The sequence below is a fragment of the Palaemon carinicauda genome, chromosome 33 (genome assembly GCF_036898095.1).
Source record: "Palaemon carinicauda isolate YSFRI2023 chromosome 33, ASM3689809v2, whole genome shotgun sequence".
In the NCBI taxonomy this organism is placed as follows: Eukaryota; Metazoa; Arthropoda; class Malacostraca; order Decapoda; family Palaemonidae; genus Palaemon; species Palaemon carinicauda.
The window spans coordinates 72,384,176-72,406,130 of NC_090757.1; the positions used below are offsets into that span (position 1 = coordinate 72,384,176).

At 39.3% G+C, this 21,955-nt stretch overlaps 2 protein-coding genes across 4 annotated transcripts in view; one reads left to right on the forward strand and one right to left on the reverse strand.

Annotated features, from left to right (window-relative positions):
- The window catches only part of LOC137625983 (omega-amidase NIT2), a 164,974-nt gene extending 145,784 nt beyond the window's left edge, over positions 1–19,190 (forward strand). For 2 of the 3 annotated variants that reach the window (XM_068357064.1, XM_068357065.1), the window contains exons 5-8: positions 665–833; positions 6,911–7,005; positions 7,331–7,469; positions 16,025–17,915. In XM_068357064.1, the coding sequence (XP_068213165.1) occupies positions 665–833; positions 6,911–7,005; positions 7,331–7,469; positions 16,025–16,113 (492 nt within the window). In that variant the 3' untranslated portion in view covers positions 16,114–17,915. Of the gene's footprint in view, positions 1–664; positions 834–6,910; positions 7,006–7,330; positions 7,470–16,024; positions 17,916–18,996 lie in introns of those variants that run through there. The other variant, XM_068357063.1, reaches the window with a different exon arrangement.
- LOC137625984 (pre-mRNA 3'-end-processing factor FIP1-like) overlaps positions 18,095–21,955 on the reverse strand; it is a 43,575-nt gene continuing 39,714 nt past the window's right edge. Inside the window, exon 7 of the mRNA XM_068357066.1 lies at positions 18,095–19,109. Coding sequence (XP_068213167.1) covers positions 18,971–19,109 — 139 coding nt within the window. The 3' untranslated portion in view covers positions 18,095–18,970. The remainder of the gene's footprint in view (positions 19,110–21,955) is intronic.

Genomic DNA, 21,955 nt, shown 5'->3' on the forward strand with positions numbered 1-21,955 from the left:
TGTGACGCTGTTCCAATAGGCCCTGCTGCTACCTTGGGTCACTTTGGTGACTGCTGAGGTAGTGGCAGTAGGTGGGGCAGCATATGAAGCTTCATTTGTGGTGGAAAACAGGCGAGAATGGGCTGTGGCATCCTAGCAGTACCAGCCAAACTCTGCCGAGTCCCTTGTCAGGCAGAGAGGAACGATGGGAAGAAAAATCCCCTTTTGTTCTTTTTTTATGTCAGTGGGGAAATTCCCCAGTTGATAGATAGAATTAGGGCTCATGATGAAATAGAATGGGTCATTATGAGTTTACAACATGATTAGATTTTGAAAGGTGATACTACCTTTGTATGAAACATGCTGCAGTATTTAAGTGATAGGTAAGAAATGCTTTAATGCTACTTCAAAGTGTTGTCTCTTTCTAGTATTTTGTTCAATTATTGTACAATCAATTGCTGGTTATGTTAACATTTATTTATATTCCGACATGGTTCTCTTTGCTAACTTTTCACTTCAATTCTTATCTGTGTAATTCTGTTCAGAAACATAGTATAATTTTTTTTTCATAAGAATTTGTACTGATTTTGAATAATAGGAAGGAATATACTGTAATTGTGATACTGGTGATAAGCAATTTGAAGAGAGTAAACAACTCACACTTACATTCTTTCTCTCTCTACAGATACATTTATTTGATATAGATGTTCCAGGGGGAATAAAGTTTTGTGAGTCTGACAGTCTGTCTCCTGGAAACCAGCTGACAACATTTGATCTTCCGCAATGTAAAGTTGGTGTTGGAATATGCTATGATATGCGATTTGCTGAATTAGCACAACTGTATGGAAAAATGGGTAAGAGTCATTTCAATGCTAGGTATTCAATAGTGGAACATATTTTCATTTGAAGTTGCTGACCAAGTTACTTCGTTTTACATAGCAGCCTGAAAATGCTTTAATGCACTGAATAAATTGAAGGTAAGGAAGGAGAGCATTTTTATTTTATTACAGTTTCATTCCTATACAGGATACATTTATCAATATAAACCTCTTTGAAATCTACTTTTAGTTTCATTGCTGTTATTAATCTGTCTTAATATTAATGACAACTATAGTCCCCTTGTTACATTAAGGCCAAGAGGTCATGCCCCACCCAAAAACTATGCTCTGCTTTCACAATTAAATTACCTGATGATATCTCATGTCTACACATTAAATGCTCAGTTGTTCCTTAACCGAAATACAAACCACGCTATTTTCATAGGGTTTACTTTCGGCGTAGCTGAAATTGACAAGCCATTAGATTTTAACGAGGGTTTACTACCCCGCGCTAGTTAGCAGGGGTAGGGGGAGGGGTAGCTTGCTACCCCTCCCCCCCTCACACACCGGTGAAATGTCTCACTTCATTTATGGCTCTGACGATGGACAGACGTGCCTGTCTTCGTTCTCGCTTGGCAGCCATTATTTGTTTTGTCTTTACTTTATCACTTACTTTTCTTATACTCAATATATATGTAAACATATTTTCGTGTTTATGTATATATTTGAGTATAGAAATCAGTAAGTTTCCTTTTCAGAGTTCGTGCTTGTGTGTGTAGTGTACGATATCTCCGTGGAGCCCTCGGCAGTTAGGCCACCACGGTGTAATTTCATGGGTCGCGATCGAGTTTGACTACGGTCTCTCTCTCTCTCTTGAGGTTGTTCACCCTTTACTACGTTTTACCTTTACTACGTCTGAGTAGCTTCCTTCCCGTGTGGGTGGGGTTGCTACGCCGTACATTTTGTCTCAATTAGTTTATGAATCTAATTGTATTTGTTAACTTTTCAGCTTTTGTAGAACGATTCCTTTCGGGGTTTTCGTTCTTTATTTAGTGAACATTCATATATAAATTACATAATTACAAAATTACAGTACATAATTATAATTGTTATAATTCTGTGTTTGTTACAGCTCTCCTTCCGTGAGTGTAAGTGGTTTTGAGGGCACGTGCCTGTTGTGTAATTCTTGTGTTCTTCTCCTTCGGAATTCCTCTTTGGAGTCTTCCCGTGGGAATGAATGTTAACTAATGATTTTTGTTTTTTATTTTTCACAGTTAACGATCTAGTTTCGTTTCTGTAATATGGCAACGAAGCGAGCTGTCTTGTTGGGGCCTGGGGAATCTGCTGTTGCTGCCTCCCCTATAGATCTTCGTCAGGGGCGTGTCTCCTTCTCCTGGAAGTGCTCCCGTGACGACTGACAGCTCTCCAGTTTATTTTAGAACACTCAGGAGGCTTGCCTCCTTGGGTGGGTAACTTCCCTTCCGAGGGAAGTTTTCCCGTCCAGGCTTGAGTTTTTTCCCTTCGGGGGGAACTCCTCTTTCCTTTATTTTGTTCCTGGTCCTCCGGCGGTTTTGCTCTTGGTGCTGAGCGACCGCTTTTGTAACCTTGCTCAAGGGGCTGAGCGGTTGCAAGCTCGGACCATGGAACTCGTGCGACTATGCTCTTAGTGCTGAGCGACCGCACCTGCAGTTACGCTCAAGGGGCTGAGCAACTGCAGGAGCCCCTCTTCGGAGGATTGCTCTTTTTAGGTCACTGGCTGACCCGTCTCTTCTACGAAGTGTTCCTCTTTCGTTCGCGAGGGAGAACACTTATAGAGACTCCTCTTCGGAGGACTCTTCTGCTGTTGTTGCTGATGTTGCTGATGTTGCTGAAGGCTCGGTTCCCTTCGGGGGGCTTCCGAGCCCTACGGTCTCTCCTGCGAGTGCTTCTCCCCCAGGGGGGAGTTCACCACAGAGACTCCTCTTCGGAGGACTCCGTCTGCTGTTGTTGCTGAAGGTTCAATCCCTTTCGGGGGCAGCTGAGCCCTATGGTCTCTCCCGCGAGTGCTTCTCCCTCGAGGGCGCCAACTCACCCCGTTTACAACGGGCACCGGTACCTTCAGGTCTAAGGGGCTTATTTCACAGTGTGGGTAAGTCCCTTGAGTGCCAGGTTTTTTCCTGCGCGCCCACGATCTCCTGCTCGCCCGCGCGCAGTAGCGCTCTAGCGCTCGCCTGCTGTGGACCACGATCTCCGGTAGCTGAGTCTCGCCGTAGATCTTCTTCCTGCTCCCCAGCGCTCACCTGTACTTCTGTCCTTCTGTGCGCCAGCTCTCTTCAGTTTGCCAGCGCACATCTGCGCGCCCTTTCTTGCTACGCGCCAATGGGCGCCAACGGTTTTCCTGAACGCCCAGGATCGCCTGCTTGACAGCTCGCATCAGCGCTCTCCTTCCTGATGCACCTGTGCGCCTTCTGATTAGCGCGATGCGCGCTAACGTTCGCCCTCTCGCCCACGATCTATCAGACCTGGGCGCAGGCAAGAAGTTTTCCTGTCGCCTACTCGCCGTCAACCTTCTCTAGTCTCTTACGCGTCAGCGATCTCCTACGCGCTCGCGCGATTCTTCGCCTGCGCGCTAGCGTTTTTAACGCACCTCTGCTCCCCAACGCGCCATCGCTTGCCAACGCGCCATCGCTTGCCAACGCGCCATCGCTTGCCAACGCGCCATCGCTTGCCAACGTGCCTTCGGGCCATCGCTCGCCAAGACGCGCCATCGCCCGCCTACGCGACATCGGTCTCCCGGCCGCCCGCGCGACCACACGCCCAGGCGCCCACGCGCACATGCGCACCCATGTTCGCCCGCGCGCGAACCAACGGTGTTCCATCGCGCGAGCGCCAGCACGATTCCTGCCTGTAAGCCATCGCTCGCCAACGCGCCGTCGCTCGCCTACACGCCGTCGCTCGCCTACGCTTCATCGCTCGCCTGCGCACTATCGGATTCCGACCGCCAGCTCTCGCCCTTCCAACCACACTCGCCCTCCTTTTGCACTCCCTCGCGCACTTTCGTCTGCGCGCCCACGCGTCTGCGTGCCCGCACACGAGCGCTTCCACATTCGCCCATGCGCGCGAATCATTATTTACCATCGCGCGAGCGCCAGGGCGATTGCGACCGCGATTCCCGTCGGGGTTTCGCAACACGGGCAACCTGGCGAGTCTTCTGGAGCGCGTATTTCCAGAACACGGTCTTCACCCCGTAAACGCAGAGCATGGCACGTGCAAGAGCAGGAAGAATCTTCAGGGAGGTCTGAGCAACATTGTTCTTTCCAGAACCTGGTTTAGCCCTTCCTCCTCACCATTCCCTGGAAGGGTCTTGCCAGGGAGTTTTTCTTTCGAGATTTCTCCGTCGGGCAGGGGGTAACTGGTTTAGCCCTTCCTCGTGGAAGGGGCTTACCAGGCCTTTCCCTCCCCGGTTGCGACCCGAGGTTTTGTACAAGGAAGCTCCAGGAAGATCATGGGTACTTTCCTTCTCTCGGGCTCAAGCACCTTTGCGTTCCGTCGCCAAGTTTCGAACTTGCGGGCAAACTCGATGTTGGAGCATCTAAACGCAGTGACCGAGGGCTTCCTCTCGGGAGTCCCGTCCTTGGATGTCGACAAGCTCAGACACTCTTCCATCCTTGGGAAGAGCTTGTTTGAGCCCAAGGACAGAGAAATGGACAGCTGTTGTGCAGAGGAAGTCGAATTCAGTTTTCACTCCTCCAAGGCGCTTACTTCCAGACCCTGCAAGCCTCCGACGCCTTTTCATTCAGCCTCGTCAGCCTAGGTTATCGGAACCGGCTACGGCAGCTAAGACAATGTGTACAATAGCAGTCCCCTCCTGTCAGGGACAGGTAGGACGGGAAGTTCTCCCGGGGAGGCATAATCCTAGAGGGAGCGGCAGAGTTCACAAACTCTAGGATTGGCAACCCCCCTTGCAGGTCTCACGCTGGGGGGATGCCTAAGGTTACTCGTCCGGATAACAGCTTCCCGATGCCGATTCCTGCACGATCTCCGTGATCAGCCAAGGATATCGCGCCTCACTCTTAACATCTCTCCTCCACTGTCAGCGAATCCAGTGTTGCTGAGCCTCTATGCCATGGGTTCGGCAAGAGGTTTGCCCGTTGGGCAGAAGGAGCCATGCTTTAGGAGAAGGTCCTCCATAGGGTCGTCGACGGCTTCCCCCCCGGCTTCTTCAGTCGATCCTTTCTTGTAGGAAAGTATCTGAGACGGGAGTTCCGTCGTCGACCTCTCAGCCCTGATCAAGTTCTTCGAACAGACTTCTTCCAGCGTGGAACAGCAGAGTCGATCAGACTGGTAATGAGACCGCAAGACTCCTTATGCCCTGGATCGGAAGGACGGGTACTTCCAGGTCCCATTCCATCCATCTTCCAGGAAGCACTTGGAATTCAGCCTAGACTACAGATGTTCCTGCTTAAGATGCTGTGTGGCGATCCCGCCGCAGCATCGCAGGTTTTCACCAGAGAACTCTCCCTGCTTTCCTCATGGACGCTCCTGTCAAACTTAGTGACGATGCAGTTATGATGATGTCCTCCTTTAAAGACTGCTATATCTTCATTATTTGTAAAGATAATTGACTGAAACTTTTAGAGAGCCTGTACGACATGTTTCTGCAAACGTAGAAACAATAACCTTTTTTTCAAGGTGTTAATTTATCACCCATAGCGGCCAGTCCCCGTAAGAGAGACCTTGACACAGCACCTCCAATGTTGAAAACCGTCAATGATGGGTGATGTCATTACTGTCATCATCGCATATCCAAAAGAACTAATGGTACAGCTGGGACCAGTTTACCTGCACATCAATTTGCGCCCAGCCGACCTCCATATTCCCCTCCTTTTAGAATCTATATCTTCGTGAAGTGGGGAATCTTGGAATTCTGAATCATATGGGGTTGTTACAGGATGAACTCAGAGAAAAGGACCATTTCAGTCAGGTCCTTTTGAGGAAGTGTGATGAGATGCATCCAGTGTTCTGTGCAGTCATGAGGTGAGAATCAGACTTGTTAGTTTTACTTTTCATCTATAGAAACAAGTGTAGTTGCTGTACGTTAGTGCTTGGTAGATGATTATCCTCAATCCAAGTCTACTCGGCTATTGATATGATACTAGTCATTTGAGACTACACAGCACATTAACCATAAAAAATGGGTTTTAAAAAAGGCTAAAACTATTTTTGTGGAGGTGCTGTGTGGTCTGCAGGGCCCTCCCTCCTCCCTAGCCTCATGCACGGGAGGGAGACAATGGATTTTCATTTGGAAATGATAGATTGCGGACGGGTGAAAGTAGATAGTGTTAGTTCTTTTGGCTATGTGGGGACATATTTATGACTTCACCCATAGCAGACAATTTTCTGCATTGGAGGTGCTGTGTCAAGTTAAAGAGCATCTGAACTCGAAGGTTTCTCTTATACACACTGAGTCTGTGCTTTGCATGTTGATACACTAGGCCTGGAGCAATGAGAGACAGTATTTCATATTTCTTTGGTATTTATGTCATATTTGATTTCCTGTTCAAACCTTTCACAGGATAATCTATGGAGTCAGAGATACTTCTTTAAAAGTTTAAAATATGTTGTCAAATCTCCTCAGTGAACAAACTTCAGGAGGATTCATAGAACTAACCAATATTCATGCATGTGTATCAACATTTAGGGTTAAGACCTAGATAAATGGAGTTCAGAGATAACAGGCATAAAAGTAGATGATAGTGAACATTTATTTTAAATAATTAGGATAATGATTTGACAGTATGAGGATAATTAGACCTCATACATGAGGGTTTTGCATATTATGTTCCTTGCATGTTACACTGTAGATGAAAATGAGGGTTCTTTGCAGTATCCTTTTTGTCCCTAGCAGTATTTCTGACTTTACTATACTTTCCATGTTCCTTTTGTCCTTTCTTACTTAACTATCTTCCTGCTTTATTTTTTACCTTATTCCATTTTCATTTAAGATTCTAAACAACTTCAGTTAAACCTATGAAAATCTTATTGTGTAACTGTGATAAAATAAAAAAAAAATTATTATAAGATGACTTGTGCCTTAAATATTTGTCTTTAATAATATAACATTTAATGTTCAGGTTGCAAGTTGATATTATATCCAGGGGCTTTCAATATGACAACTGGTCCTGCCCATTGGGAATTGTTGCAACGAGGACGGGCTTTGGATAACCAGGTATAGTAATTTTGATAATATAACATTTGATTTTGCATTCTTAAGTCATTTTGAGAGCAAACTTATTAATGATGCTTTTCTGTTGATCCATATGCAAACCTGTATTTATTTATTTATTTTTTTTTTTTTTTGTAAATATGATGTGGTGCCATCGTGAAGCCTATTGCTGTATTTTATCTTTTGACTTGTGTCTATTTTCTAATATTAATGTAATATTTTGTAACTATTACTTTGTTACATGCACCCAATATTTAGATTTTATCCCCCTTTTGCTATAATTTTTGAGGTCCACTACTGTAATGCAATGTCTTGATTACAATTCCAGTTGTATGTGGGGACAGTTTCACCTGCACGAGATGTTAATGCAAATTATGTAGCCTGGGGACACTCGACCATGGTTAATCCTTGGGGAGAAATTATCGCTACCACAGAACATGAGGAAACAATTGTCTACTCTGACATAGGTAAGCTAAATTTTAAGAAAAGGCTGTTCCTATGCATATACAAAACTTTCATCCTTCAAAATAGGGATATACAGTGCATGCTGGCGAGTAGCCCCACCCACCCTTCTGTCAGAGGCTATGTCCTTGTGTCTATAGCTGCAACGTGTATGGATGTACAGTTACGACCTAACCAAAGGCTTTGATATTTTTCTTTCACTCTTCAGGAAGTGATTGCTGGCTGTTTTAGGGGATGATGCAGTGGGTTTATGGCTAAACTGGCTGTCGATCCACACACACACACTGTGTCTTGTAGGGGCCATGATTGTTTGCAGTCATCCCTGTGTTCCGAGTGCTGGCTTGACCTCCTGCTCATTGACCGGTGTATGATTTCAAGGGGTGGACCAGCTTTGAGCTTTTGCTCAGAGAGTTTATGCCTCAACTGAAAAGGAGTACAATTTAACCATAAAAGAAACCCTTTCTGGTACAACTCAGGAACATAAGTGGTGGTTTACCCTTAAATCTGCACTCTTTGGTGTAGATGCAACAGTTCCTCCTTTACTTAAACCAGATGGCTCAGTCACTCACTGTCGAAAGGAAAAGGCAACCCTTTTGGTTGATGTTTTTGACAGTAAACAGAGTAATAAAAAACTTGAACTTCCTCATTCCTGTTTTCCTGAGGCTAAACTAACTAGTTTAGCTTTTTGATCTCGTGAGATTAAAGGTCTGTTATTGGACCTTGATGCTTAAGGAGGTGTAGACCCAAATGGTATTTTTCCTTTGTTTTTTTATAAAGACAGCAGATTTCTTAGCTCCAAAGTTATCTGTTATTTTGCGCAAGTTAGCATGAAGAGGAGCTTTTAGCACTTGTTGGAGAATTGGTAAGTTTACTCCTCTATGTAAATGTGTTTATGGTAGCTCAAGTCTATTTCCTAGTTTGCAATTTGGTTTTCGTAAAGGCCTTGGAGCATCTGATGCCCTTCTCACAATCTCCAATGCTGTACCAAAATCCCTTGATTGTGGTCAGGAAGTTCGTATGATTGGCCTTGATTTTAGTGCTGCCTTTGACCGTGTTAATCATGAGGCCCTTGTTTTCAAACTCAAACAGTTAGGAGTGGGTGGGTCGTTTCTTAGCATTATTATTGATTTTTTAAGTAATAGATCTCAAAGAGTTGTTGTTGATGGGCACCATAGCGAGTATAGGAATGTGATATCCGGTGTTCCACAGGTTAGTGTTCTTGGCCCATTACTTTTCATACTATATACACATGAAATGTGGTTTGGCCTAGAAAATGAGCTTGTTGCATATGCTGATGATGCTACTCTGTTTTTATCAATTCCATCCCCTGAATGTAGATCTGGGGTTGGTGAATCCCTTAATAGAGATTTAGCTAAAATTAGTGCATGGTGCAAAATATGGGGTATGAAGTTGAATCCTAACAAAGCTCAAAGTATGATTGTAAGTAGGTCAAGGACGGTGGCTCCTCAACATCCGGATCTCAGTATTGATAATGTTTCTTTAAATTTGTATGATACTTTTAAAATTTTAGGTGTGATTCTTGACAGCAAATTTACTTTTGAGAAACACATTAGGTCTGAGTCTTCTTCTGTTGCACAAAAAATTGGCTTGCTAAGAAAGTCTTACAAGATTTTCGGTGATCAATCTATTCTGAAGAAGTGTTTTAATTCTTTCATTCTACCTTGTTTTGAGTATTGCTCTCCTGTCTGGTGTTCAGCTGCTGATTCTCATCTTAATTTGTTGGACAGAAACTTACGGTTTAGTAAATTTCTTATTCCTGATCTAGATATTAATCTTTGGCACCGTCGTTCAATTAGTTCATTATGAATGTTGCATAAGATTTTTCATAACTCTGACCATCCTTTACATTCAGATCTCCCTGGACCATCCTTTACATTCAGATCCTGTTCGTAATACTAGGTATGCAGTTAATTCTAATAGCCAGGCCTTCTCCATCATGAGGCTTAATACTACACAGTATTCTAGAAGTTTTATTCCATCTGTTACCAAGTTGTGGAATGATCTTCCTAATCAGGTAGTTGAATCAGTAGAACTTCAAAAGTTCAAAGTTGGAGCAAATGTTTTTATGTTGACCAGGCTGACACGAGTCATTTTATAGTTTGTATATGACATATCTGTTTTTGACGTTGTTAATAGTTTATATAGGACATATCTCGTTTGACGTTTTTACTGATTTTAGAATTATTTATTGTTAAATTTTTCTCATCATTTATTTTTTTCCTTATTTCCGTTCCTCACTGGGATATTTTTCCCTATTGGAGCCCTTGGGCTTCTAGCATCTTGCTTTTCCAACTAGGGTTGTAGCTTGACTAGTAAATAATAATAATAATAATAATAAGCTTTCACCTGTGTCTGTTTTGGCAACAACCATGATACTGAGGAAGTTTTTTTTGTCTTTCTTCCTTCATCCATTGCAACTACTACCCCGCCTTCAGTGCATATTCCCTGGTATAGTCATTGGTGAGTAAGCGGCAGGAGCGAGGAGATCTCAGATCTACGTTGGCAGGTTTATCTGGCTCTTGTGGTGTGTAGAGTTCTCCATTATGTAAATGTGTTTGTGATAGCTCTAAGTCCAGCTGATTGCCCCCTAATTTCCATAATTCCCACAATATCTCAAGTTTTTGAACGTCTTTGGCAAAACGTGTGTTCCTTAGTTTGCAATTTGGCCTTTGTAAAGGCCTTGGAACATTTTATGCCCTTCTTACATTTTCCAATGCTGTACAGAAATTATTTGATTATGGTCAGAAAGTTCATATGATTGGGCTTAACTTTAGTGCTGCCTTTGACTGTGTTAATTGTGAAGCCTTTGTTTTCAAACTCAAACAATTGGGTGCCAGTGAGTCATTTCTTGGTATCACTATTGAATTTTTAAGTAATAGATTGCAGACAGTGGTTATTGAAGGGCAACATAGGGAGTATAGGAATGTGATACAGTATCTGGTGTTCCACAGGGTAATGGTTCTTGGCCCATTACTTTTCATACTACTGTGTATAACATGTGGTTTGGCCTAGAAATGCAGCTACTCTCTTTGCATCAATCCCATCTCCTGAATGTAGATCTGGCTTGCCGAGTCTCTTAATAGAGATTAGCCAAAATTTGTGAATGGTGCAAATTATTGGGCATGAAGTTGAACCCTAAGGGTTGTTGTGGTCTGATTGGTAACATTTCTGCCTGTTCTTTGCCAGACGGGGGTTTTTCCCGCTCAGACTTGTTAGTTCCTTTAGTGTCTACAACCTTACCATCCTTGTGAGCTAAGGTTGGGGGGTTTGGAGAAGCCTATAGGTCTATCTGCTGAGTCATTCGCAGCCAATGCCTGTCCCTCCCGGGTCCTAGCTTTGCTTGAGAGGGAGCTCGGGCACTGATCACATAATATATATAGTCAGTCTCTAGGGTTTTGTCCTGCTTCCTAGGGCAATGTCACTGTTCCTTGCCTCTGCCATTCATGAGAGGCCTTTAAAAACTCAAAGTATGATTGAGAGTAGGTAGAAGACAGTGGCTCTTCCTCATCCAGATCTCAGCGTTTATAAGTCTTTTTAACTTGCATGACTTAAAATTTTAGGATTGATTCTTAATTGCAAATTTACTTTTAGGAAAACCATCTCTTTTCTTCAATTGTACGAAAAATTGGCTCGTAGAGTTAAGGTTTTTTATGATCAATCTCTTCTCAAGCAGACTGGAATTGGATTTTGCATGATCTTTTGGGCTTGAATTGGTCACAATTGTATAGTAGTGTTGATCGTGTGATCCTGTAGTCCCTTTGAATGAGAATCTAGTCAACATAATTGATAGGCGTATCCTTCCTTGTGTACTAAGGTTCCGAGTGAAGGACAAACCATGGTTCAATGATGATTGTAGATGTACTTATTTAGAGAAGCAGGAGGCCTTTCATCTTTAGAAGGGTAACAGATCAGATTTGACCTGGAATAACTATACTCAGCTTAGAGCTTTTGCTCAAGAGAGTTTATGCTTCAACTGAAAAAGAACGCAGTTTAACCATAAAAGAAACCCTTTCTGGTACAACCAAGGAGCATAAGTGGTTGACTAACCTTAAATCTGCACTCTTTGGTGTAAATGCTACAGTTCCTCCTTTACTTAAACCGATGGCTCTGGCACTCACTGTCCAAAGGAAAATTCAACCCTTTTGGCAGATGTGTTTGAAAGCAAGCAGAGTAATGAGAAACTCGAACTTACTCATTCCCGTTTTCCTGAGGCTAATCTAACTAGTTTTCCTTTTCGATCTCATAAAGTTAAAGCTATGCTGATGGATCTTGATGCTTATGGAGCTGTAGACCCAAATGATATTTTTCCTTTGTTTTTTTTTTATAAAGACTGCAGATTTCTTAGCTCCAAAGTTATCTGCTATTTTGCGCAAGTTAGCAATAAGAGGAGCTTTTAGCACTTGGTGGAGAATTGGTAATGTTCCTCCACTATGTAAATGCGATTGTGGTAGCTCAAGTCCAACTGATTACCGTACAATTTCCATAACATCCATATTATCTAAAGTTTTTGAATGTCTTGGCAAAACATCTTAATAGGTTTGTTGAAGGTAATCATCTGTTCCCTAGTTCGCCATTTGGTTTTCGTAAAGGCTTTGGAGCATGTGATGCCCTTCTTACAATCTCCAATGCTGTACAGCAAGCCCTTGATTGTGGTCAGGAAGTTCGTATGATCGGCCTTAATTTTAGTGCTGCCTTTGACTGTGTTAATCATGATGCCCTTGTTTTCAAACTCAAACATTTGGGAGTGGGTGGGTCTAGCATCGTTATTGAATTTTTAATTAATAGATCGCAAAGAGATGTTGTTGATGGGCACCATAGTGAGTATAGGAATGTGACATCTGTTGTTCCTCAGGGTAGTGTTCTTGGCCCATTACTTTTCATACTATATACACGACGTGGTTTGGTCTAGAAAAGCTAGCTGAATAGGCAGATGCTCCTACTCTTTTTACATCACTGCTGTCTTCTGAATGTAGATCTGAGGTTGGTGAATCCCTTAATAGAGATCTAGCTAAAATAAGTGCATGGTGCAAATTGTGGGGTATGAAGTTGAATCCTAACAAACTTTAAGTATGATTGCAAGTAGGTCAAGGACTGTGCCTCCTCAATATCTGGATCTCAGCATTGATAATGTTTCTTTTTACTTTGTACGACTTAAAATTTTAGGTAATTCTCAACAGAAAATTTACTTCAGAGAAACTCATTAGGTCTTTGTCTTCTTCAATGACACAACAAATTGTCTTATTGAGAAAGTCTTACAAGATTTTTGGTGATCAGTCTATTCTGAAGTGTTTTAATTCTTTCATTTTACCTTGTTTCCAGTATTGTTCTCCTGTCTGGTCCTCAGCTGCTGATTCACATTTTAATTTATTGGACAGGAACTTATGGTCTATTAAATTTTTTATTCCTGAACTAGATATTAATCTGGGAACATATTATGCATGTTGCATAAGATTTTTTTTTATAATTCTGACCATCGTTTACATTCAAATCTTCCTAGACAATTCCATCCTGTTCATAAGACTAGGTATGCAGTTAATTCTAATAGTTAGGCCTTATCCATCATGAGGCTCAATACTACACAGTATTCTATAAGTTTTATTCCAGCTTTTACCAAGTTGTGGAATGATCTTCCTAGTCGGGTAGTTGAATCAGTAGAACTTCAAAAGTTCAAACTAGCAGCTAATGTTTTTATGTTGAACAGGCTTACGTAAGTCCTTTTATAGTTTTATGTATTTTTTGAAAATATTTTATTTTAATTTTTCATTACTTATATCATTTATTTATTGTCTTTTCTCACTGGGCTATTTTTCCCTGTTGGAGCCCTTGAGCTTATAGCAGCTTGCTTTTCCAACCGGGGTTGTAGCTTAGATAGCAATAATAATAATAATGTGTATAATTTCTTTCGTTCTGCCTTATTTCGAGTGTTGATTTCCTGCATCTTGTCTCAATTTGTTTTTCAGAAACTTATGCTCTATTGAATTTTTTATTCCCGATGTAGATAGTAATCTCTCGCATCGGCATTCAATTAGTTCACTATGCATGTTGCATAAGATTTTCCATAATTCTGACCATCCTTTGCATTCAGATTTTTCTGGACAGTACCCTCCCGTTAGTAATAATAGGTATGCAGTTCATTCCAATAGTTTTTCCTTTTTCATAAGGCTCAATACTACACTGTATTCTAGAAGTTTTATTCCAGCTGTGACCAAGTTGTTGAATGATCTTCCTAATCAAGCATTTGAATCTGGAAATTTATAAAAGTTCAAGATCTATTTTAATTGTTCTGCTCTCGAAATATTTTAATTTTTCATTATTTCTCTTGTAGTTTATTTCTGTTCCTTACTGGGATATTTTTTCCTTTGAGAGCCCTTTGTCTATAATTATAGCATCCTGATTTTTCAACTAGAGTTAAAGCTTAGCTAGTAATAGTAATAGGATTTTGTGTCTTTCGTCCTATACCCCCTTATATTTGCATACTGACCAGGCCCCTTAAAGGACAAAAGGTTTGCATATTGTGTCTTCATCCTCATTCTCTCCTACTCTTACGCCTATTGTTGCAAACAGCGTCGGTTAGATTTCTGTAGTCGTGTCCATCTTGAGCTTTATTCAATACTTCTCCATTCATCATCTGCTACTTTGCACTTCATAGTCCTCATCCCTGCATCCTGGGTCTTCCAACTCTTTTAGTGCCTTGTGGAGCTCAGCTGAATTAATCCCCCTTGGAGAGTGTTTACAGCATGCCCAAACCATCTCCATTTACCCCTCATCAAAATCTCGTACACATATGGCACCCGAGTAATCTCTTATAGTTTTAATATCTAATCCTGTCCTGCCCTTTAACTCCCAATATACTTCTGAGGGCTTTGTTCTCAAATATACTTAATCTATTGGAGATTGTTTCGTAGTCATACCATGAATCCTGTCCATAGAATAACTGTGATCTCACTAAACTAATATAAAGTCTGATTTTTATTTGTTATTTCAGGCGATTTGATTCCCAAATTTTACTTAACCTAGCCATTGTCCGATTTGCTTTTTTCAATCTTTCATTAAACTCAAATTCTAAAGACCCTATATTGGAGATCATAGCACCTAAATACTTAAATAATTGTATCTCGTTAATCCTTTCATCTTCCATTACATAATCCGTTCTCATCATCTTTGTCCTTCTTCTATTTATCTTCAGCCCACCTTCATGTGATATTTCATGCATTCTGGTAAGCTAGCATTGCAAATCCTGTTGTTCTGCTAACAAGGATAACATCATCAGCATACTCTAGGTCTAATCCTTCTCCACCATCTTGTGTAAGAACATATAAATTTTGTAAGTAATTTTGTTTTTCCTAATTATATAAACCTGAGTCCTTTTTAGTTAAACTTCCTATCTCAACTAACCTTCTCAGTTCTTAGATGACCTTCAACCAGTAAGCAAGCAGGGCTACTCTCCCCTGAGCAATGACTGTTGTCAATTACTTGACTGATGGTCGTTCTAGCTCTGCCGAAGACATTTCCCTTATATCAAAGGACTTGGGTTTGTATAGCAAGGAATAATACAATCTTTAAAAATTTGTTAAAAATTATCAAAAAAAAAAAATAACAAAGGATTAATCTAAGCTCCTCCTAGCCTGACAAGGGATCCAGACGAATTTGGTTGATACTGCTCGAGTGCCACAGCCCAACTTCCCTTGTTATCCAATATAAATGAAGCTTCATATGCCAAACCTACCTCAGTGGTCACCAAGGCCAATCAGAACTGCATCACAATAGCTCGCCCTTCATTCCCTTTTCTAGCATGCTCTTTTGCCTTTTCCTTTCTCACATCTATCCTTCTATCACCTAGAGCTTTCTTCACTCCATCCTTCCACCCACCAAAACCTTGTACTTCTTCCATTAACTATTGCATTCATCACTAACTTCAGCAGATGACCATTTTCCATTCTCTCTACATGACCAAACCACCTCAGTATATTCATATCCACTCTAGATGCTAATTCATTTCTTACTCCTGTTTTCACCCTGTACTTCATTCCTAACCCTATCTAATCGAGATACATCGGCCATACTCCTCAGACACTTCATCTCGAACACATTCAATTTCTTTCGTCGTCACTTTCATTCCCCACAGTTGATACAATCACTTTCTCATACAGATCTCTGTACATTCTTTCCTACCCTTCTATTCTTTACCGCTCCCTTCACTTCCCCTGACACTTTGCACTCTTCATTCACTCTGTGACACATTTCCACTCCACTCTGTAGCAACAACAGAAGATAAACCCTTGATCTTGAAATTTTACGATTAAAAGATGGGTATACACTACCCTTATTTATGAAACTTTCTTATTAGGCAAGTGCTTGAATTGAGTTAATTATAAGTGCGCTTCATTTTGTGCAACTTGAGCTGCATTTTATAAGTTATGTAGTAAATTTTGTCATTAGTTTTATAAACTGTATATGATCAGAGGAAAAATGGAATAAGATAATTTTTGAAATGTCATTTTGTTAGCAAGAATTTAAAAACGAAACCTTTTTTTTCCAGATCTTGACTATGTGGAGAAAGTCAGACAAATGATACCACTTGGCAATCAAAAAAGAAAAGACCTGTATGATGTTGTACAAAAGTCCTAGGGTAAGACACTACTTTTATATTTACCCAAGCAATCCAGGCCCTATCAGTTGTTGTAAACTAGATACATTTTAATTGCAAATTCTTGATTTCAGTTTTATTAGTTTTTCAATTGTGACCTTGTACCTTTCTTGTTTTGTAGTTCAGATACTCCATCGATTATCCGGCACCTCTTCTAATCTGGGCATAATAATGGAAAAAACCAAAATTATCTAATTAGCAATTTTTTCCAATATCATCTGGGACTTCAAATACTGGAGAGTTGAAATAGCCATTCAATTGAAGAGATCTATGAAATATCATCCCCACACACGTACTATCGCTCATCTGATGCTGTTAGAGTTCATAACAACCTATCTTAAAAAGTTTTTATGTCTAGTATTCAATTTCTTGTGCAATCATGGTTACGAGTAATTTTGAAAGCAACCAAACCGGGATATTAGCAAATAAATTTAATTGAGTTAAAAGTATTGCATCAGTGTGCGAGTAAGCAAGCTTTATGAAGCAGATTTTCTCAAAAATATATAGTGTGTGTTTATGAAGTTTTGGGTTTCTAATAGTATATGTCAATTCATAAGATAATTCCAGTACTGTTGCAAAGTCGTCATCAGAAATTAAATTTAATTTGTTTAACATGCCAGCAATATTTTAATCTGAAACACTATTAACCTCTATTTAATGGTTTTAAGTTATTTATTTGTGCTCTAAAAATGTATCCAACTCTTTGACTGGTATTAAAGAAATTTTGGAAGAGGTAGGAAGCTTCCCATTTTATGTTCATAATGCACTAATTTTCTTAAAACCTAATTAGATATTTTATTTTAATTTTGATATCATAACTACAGGTATTATTATTATTTACATTAGTCTTCAGATGATGTTTCTTTTATCCTATAAATGTCAACCAATATCTTGTACTTTTTTGGCAATATAATAAAGTTCATTCATTTATTAAACTTTACATCAGTAGGGGGAAACCTAGATTCAAGGCCCTAATTCTTTTTTTAACCAGTATAGTCAATTGTAGTTAAACAAAAATAGGCAACATAGACCATTAATATTAAAAAATTATGCACGAACACAAGATGTTTAGGAAAATGCATAGCATGGCAACATGAATTATAAACGTAAAATTGTTAACGATGAGCAATGTGTACTAAGAATCACATAGCGAGGTTCTTTAGAAGCCATGTTCAGGTCTTTTGACAATAGAAAGTTCAGATGAACTATAGATAATTAGTATTGTATAAAAAAAGGTATAAGGGTTCGGAACCACGGGCGCCAGAAAATCGAATGTATGAAGGGTTCGGAACCACGGGCGCCAGAAAATCGAATGTATCCTTAAATGTACGGTATAATTTATTTGTATCTTGTGTGTGTTTCATAGTTAAAGTGAGTGGCAATTTACTTATATAAATTCAATTATTTAATTACCTTTCAAGTTTTTAATAGGTAAATCGTTTGAACTAATCCTGCTCGTTAAAATTGGTCCATTACTATGGTCAGCTAGAATAAAAACCAAAAAAAAAAAAATTACTATACCGGTCAGAATACGATGTAATGTGCCAAAATATATTTCCATTAGCAGGGGAAAACTAAAATCAAGTATATAAGTCAGTATACTGTACATTCTTTATCGCCAGTAGTAGTTGAAAATCAAGATGTTAAGATTCATCAATGTTGATTATAATTAAAATTACAAAAATATATGTATATACTAAAATGTTAACAGAGCAGAGTTAATTAAAAAAAAAATCCCTAAGAAAAACTAGTACAATTTTCTAAAATAAATTTGTACTTTGAGGTTGTTGAATGAATTTCCTTTCTAGGGACACCATTTTTGTTTTTAACTGCTTGGAATTGTTTACTATTTGGTAACCCCCAAAAATTGTTGACAACGGACAAATATGCACTAAGAATTTTTTAGCGATGATTTTGTAAGAGGCAGTATTCAGTTCTTTAGATAATGGAAAAATAAATGTCTTTTTATAGAAAATTCATAAAATACTGTACAGTACTGTATAAGCATTAAGTAAAAGTCAATGAAGGCAAGTGTAGTGTAAAATCAACACTTCTACAGATATTGAATCAACTGTAAAACTGTTAAGCATAGGAAGGACTAAAATGTAATTTCATAAAGTACCAAATCAAGTAAAGAAAATCCCAACTACAGCAATTATGTAACAGTGGCGCATATACACAATCCAAAAGATGAATATACAAACAGCTGTAATTTTTTTTTGTTATCCAAGTACTGTACAGTATATCATTTATTCATATAATTTAACGAAAATTTCTATATCTAATACTCTACCATTCATAATAATCCAAGAAAGTGAATAATTAGTGGGTCATGTTGAATAACTAGCTAGTATAGTCCAGGTAAATCACCGACAAGGACTTGGAACCATGGGTGCCGGAAAATTGAGTGTACCTGTATGTATCTTTATCCTCAAAATTGTATATCCAGGGTGTAAGGTTTCTTCACAAAAAAATTCTTGGAATGGAATTGTCAAAAGACACAGTGCCTGAGATATTGTCTTATTGAGAGAAATAGATTTATTGAACAGAATAAATCTATATTTCAGATTAAGAAAAAAGAAAATTCAAATCCCACTAAAATTCACAACTACCTGCCAACTTACATAAATTATAAAAAAAAGAAACAGCACTGCAGCTCAAAGTTTTAGAAACCGAAGGATTTGGAATGAGAATTTCCAAATGCTGCTGAATAAATGGAACCAGAAAGGTGATTTTACCTCACTGAAAAAAAATAATGATGAACAAAAATAAATTGCATCAAGAGCCCACTGTTCACAGTACAGAATATTTTTTAATATTAATTCACAGTTTTAATCATTAATCTGTATCCCTCTCTCTCTTAGACTTTTTACGTTTATGTCTGTGTGAGGGTGACCTGGATCTTGACCGGTGCCTACTGCTTGAATGCTTGTGGCGAGTAGGTGAACGGCTTCGAGATCTGTGACTTCTTCGTGACCTGAAAAGAAACATCATTTAAATTTTTACCCCAAAATTTTCATACTACTGTACATTAGAAATAAAATTTAAACAATTTATGTATCAAGAAAATTAATTAACGTATGGGATTTGGGTATGAAATCTAGAGCTGGTACTGGGGAAATAAAAAGGAATAAAAGTAATTTAGCAATTTGGTTGAGATGTATTAAGGTCATGGTGCTCATAAAAATACAATATTGCATAAAAATGCATACTCTGTATTGCAGTTTCACTGTCTCGATGCTAACTTTCATTGAATTTTTGTGGAGTATGTGAAAACTGCATTTTTGTAACACTTATAGTATTGTATAAGCGATGAGAAAAACCATGTTAAAAATTTCCTTGAGCACAATATGGCCACCATCTTGAATTTTATATAATGATTACTATGAAAATATTTTCATCAGTATCAGTTTCTAAATAACCTAAAGCTCTATTTTGACAGCAAAACAACCACTTTCAAGGCCAAAGACTCAAATTCTTGAGTCATGTTACGGCAGTTCTTACAAATACTAATTTCATAAGATGAATTGATTCTTAAGCCATACTAAGCATCAACCACAAGGACATGTATTGTATATCTAGTGATCTGATTATTGTAGTAGATATATATTATGTATGTTGAACAGTTTACTGTACTATACTCTACATGTAACTACTTGTCAAGGTCAAGCATCTATTAACTGAAAGCAGTGTATGCTGTGCCAGATCTCAGTCTGATGCTGAAAAGGATGATTTGGTGCAACGTCTCCAGACAGACTCCTACCAGCATGAGGTGGACATAGTATTCATGAAGGAAAATATATTGAGGTCCAATGACAACTGCAACGCTGTAGAAAGAACAAAAACTCGACAAATAAAGCAGTCTATCATTGTAGTTTTTATGCAAATACAACTAACGAAGACCAAATCCTACGTGCCCGAGACTGTCATACACATGCATTAGCTACTGGCCGCCACACTGTCATGAAACGCAGATAGGAAGGAGGAAGCATTGAAATGGAAAAAATCAGGCACATCAACACCATTCACAATGTCCCATACATGTCTACTAGATAAAGAACAATGTTTCTCCTGTCTTCAAGATAAAGAGCTTGGTGAGAAGTCGGCAGTGGGAAATCTCTTAGTAAAGAAGCTGTTGAAAGATCCATGCATTGCACCAAGAGATGCAGATTCAATTGATGTTCGGTACCACAAAACCTGCAAAACAAAGCATTTTTCTCACTGACAGCGAGAAGCCATTACCAGTGGAAGCAGAACATGCCACAAAAAACCTGTACTACAGTGTGCAAACATGGAATCCCATTTACTGCCAAAGGTGACAAGCTGGACAATGGTCACTCTTGCCTACATCTCTGATGAATATCTACCAACAATCTTTAATAGAGATGATACAAGTCAAAAGCTGCATGAAGATCATGTCAATGAAGATGTCAACCTATGGGCACCAGTAAAGAACAAGATGTTCTTGTATGCAATCAAGAAAACCTGAAGGAGACCAAGAACTTTTATGGTAGACTGATTGTACTGACCAGGTGCAGTATATATAAACCAAAAAGATGCCACTGGGAACCCCAATTTCACTCTGAAACCAAGAGCTCTTTTGCTCTAGATGGTAAATTCTGCCATGCCTATATAAAACAAGAGTTTATCCACCTTCTCAACCAGCTGGCAACAGCAGAATCTCCAAAGGAAGATCATCAGGCAGAATATGGGATAGCCACCACACCAGATGCTCAAAGATTGAAGATAGCTGAGGTTGATAGAATGATGGCCAAGAAACTAGCAACCATAATGACAGTCAAACATATCAGTGAATACTTCAATGACAAACTGATAATGAACAATTAAAATAAAATATTTCAAAAACAGTAACATCAAAACAGATATTTCACATAAAACTATAAAAAAGACTTATGTCAGCAGATCATTCCACAACTTGGTCACAGATGGAATAAAACTTCTAGAATACTGTGTAGTATTGAGCCTCATGGCAGACAGGGCCTGACTTAGAATCAACTGCAAGCCTAGTATTACGAACAGGATGGAACTGTCCAGGAAGATCTAAATGTAAAGGATAATAAGAATTATGAAAAAACTTATGCAACATGCTTAATAAACTAATTGAATGACGGTGCTAGAGATTAATAACTAGATCAGGAATAAAACATTTGATAGACCGTTAGTTCCTGTCCAACAAATTAAAAGGAAAATCAACAGCTGAAAACCAGACAGGAGAACAATAGTCTTAACTAGGTAAAATGAAAGCATTAAAACACTTCAGAATACTGTAGATTAAGCAACAAAAATCTTAAAAGTCTTTCTCAATAAGCCAATTTATTGTGTTATTGAAGACACCCCTAATTAGTTTCTCAAAAGTAAATCTGCTGTTGAGAATCACACCTAAAATTTTTAATCATACAGAATTAAAGAAATATCAATGCTGAGATCTGGATGAGGAGGAGCCACTGTCCTTGACCTACTTACAATCATACTTTTAGTTTTTTAATGCCCCCTAATTTGCCCCATGCATTAATTTTAGCTAGATCTCTATTAAGGGATTCAGCAACCCCAGATCTACATTCAGGAGATGGAATTGATGCAAAGAGAGTAGCATCATCTGCATATGCAACAAGTTTGTTTTGTAGCCCAAACTACATGTCGTGTATATAGTACGAAAAGTAATGGGCCAAGAACGCTACCCTGAGGAACACTAGATATCACTTTCCTATACTAACTATGGTACCCATCAACAACTCTTTGCAATCCATTACTTAAGAATTCAATAATATGCTAAAAAACAACCCACTCATTCCCAACTGTTTC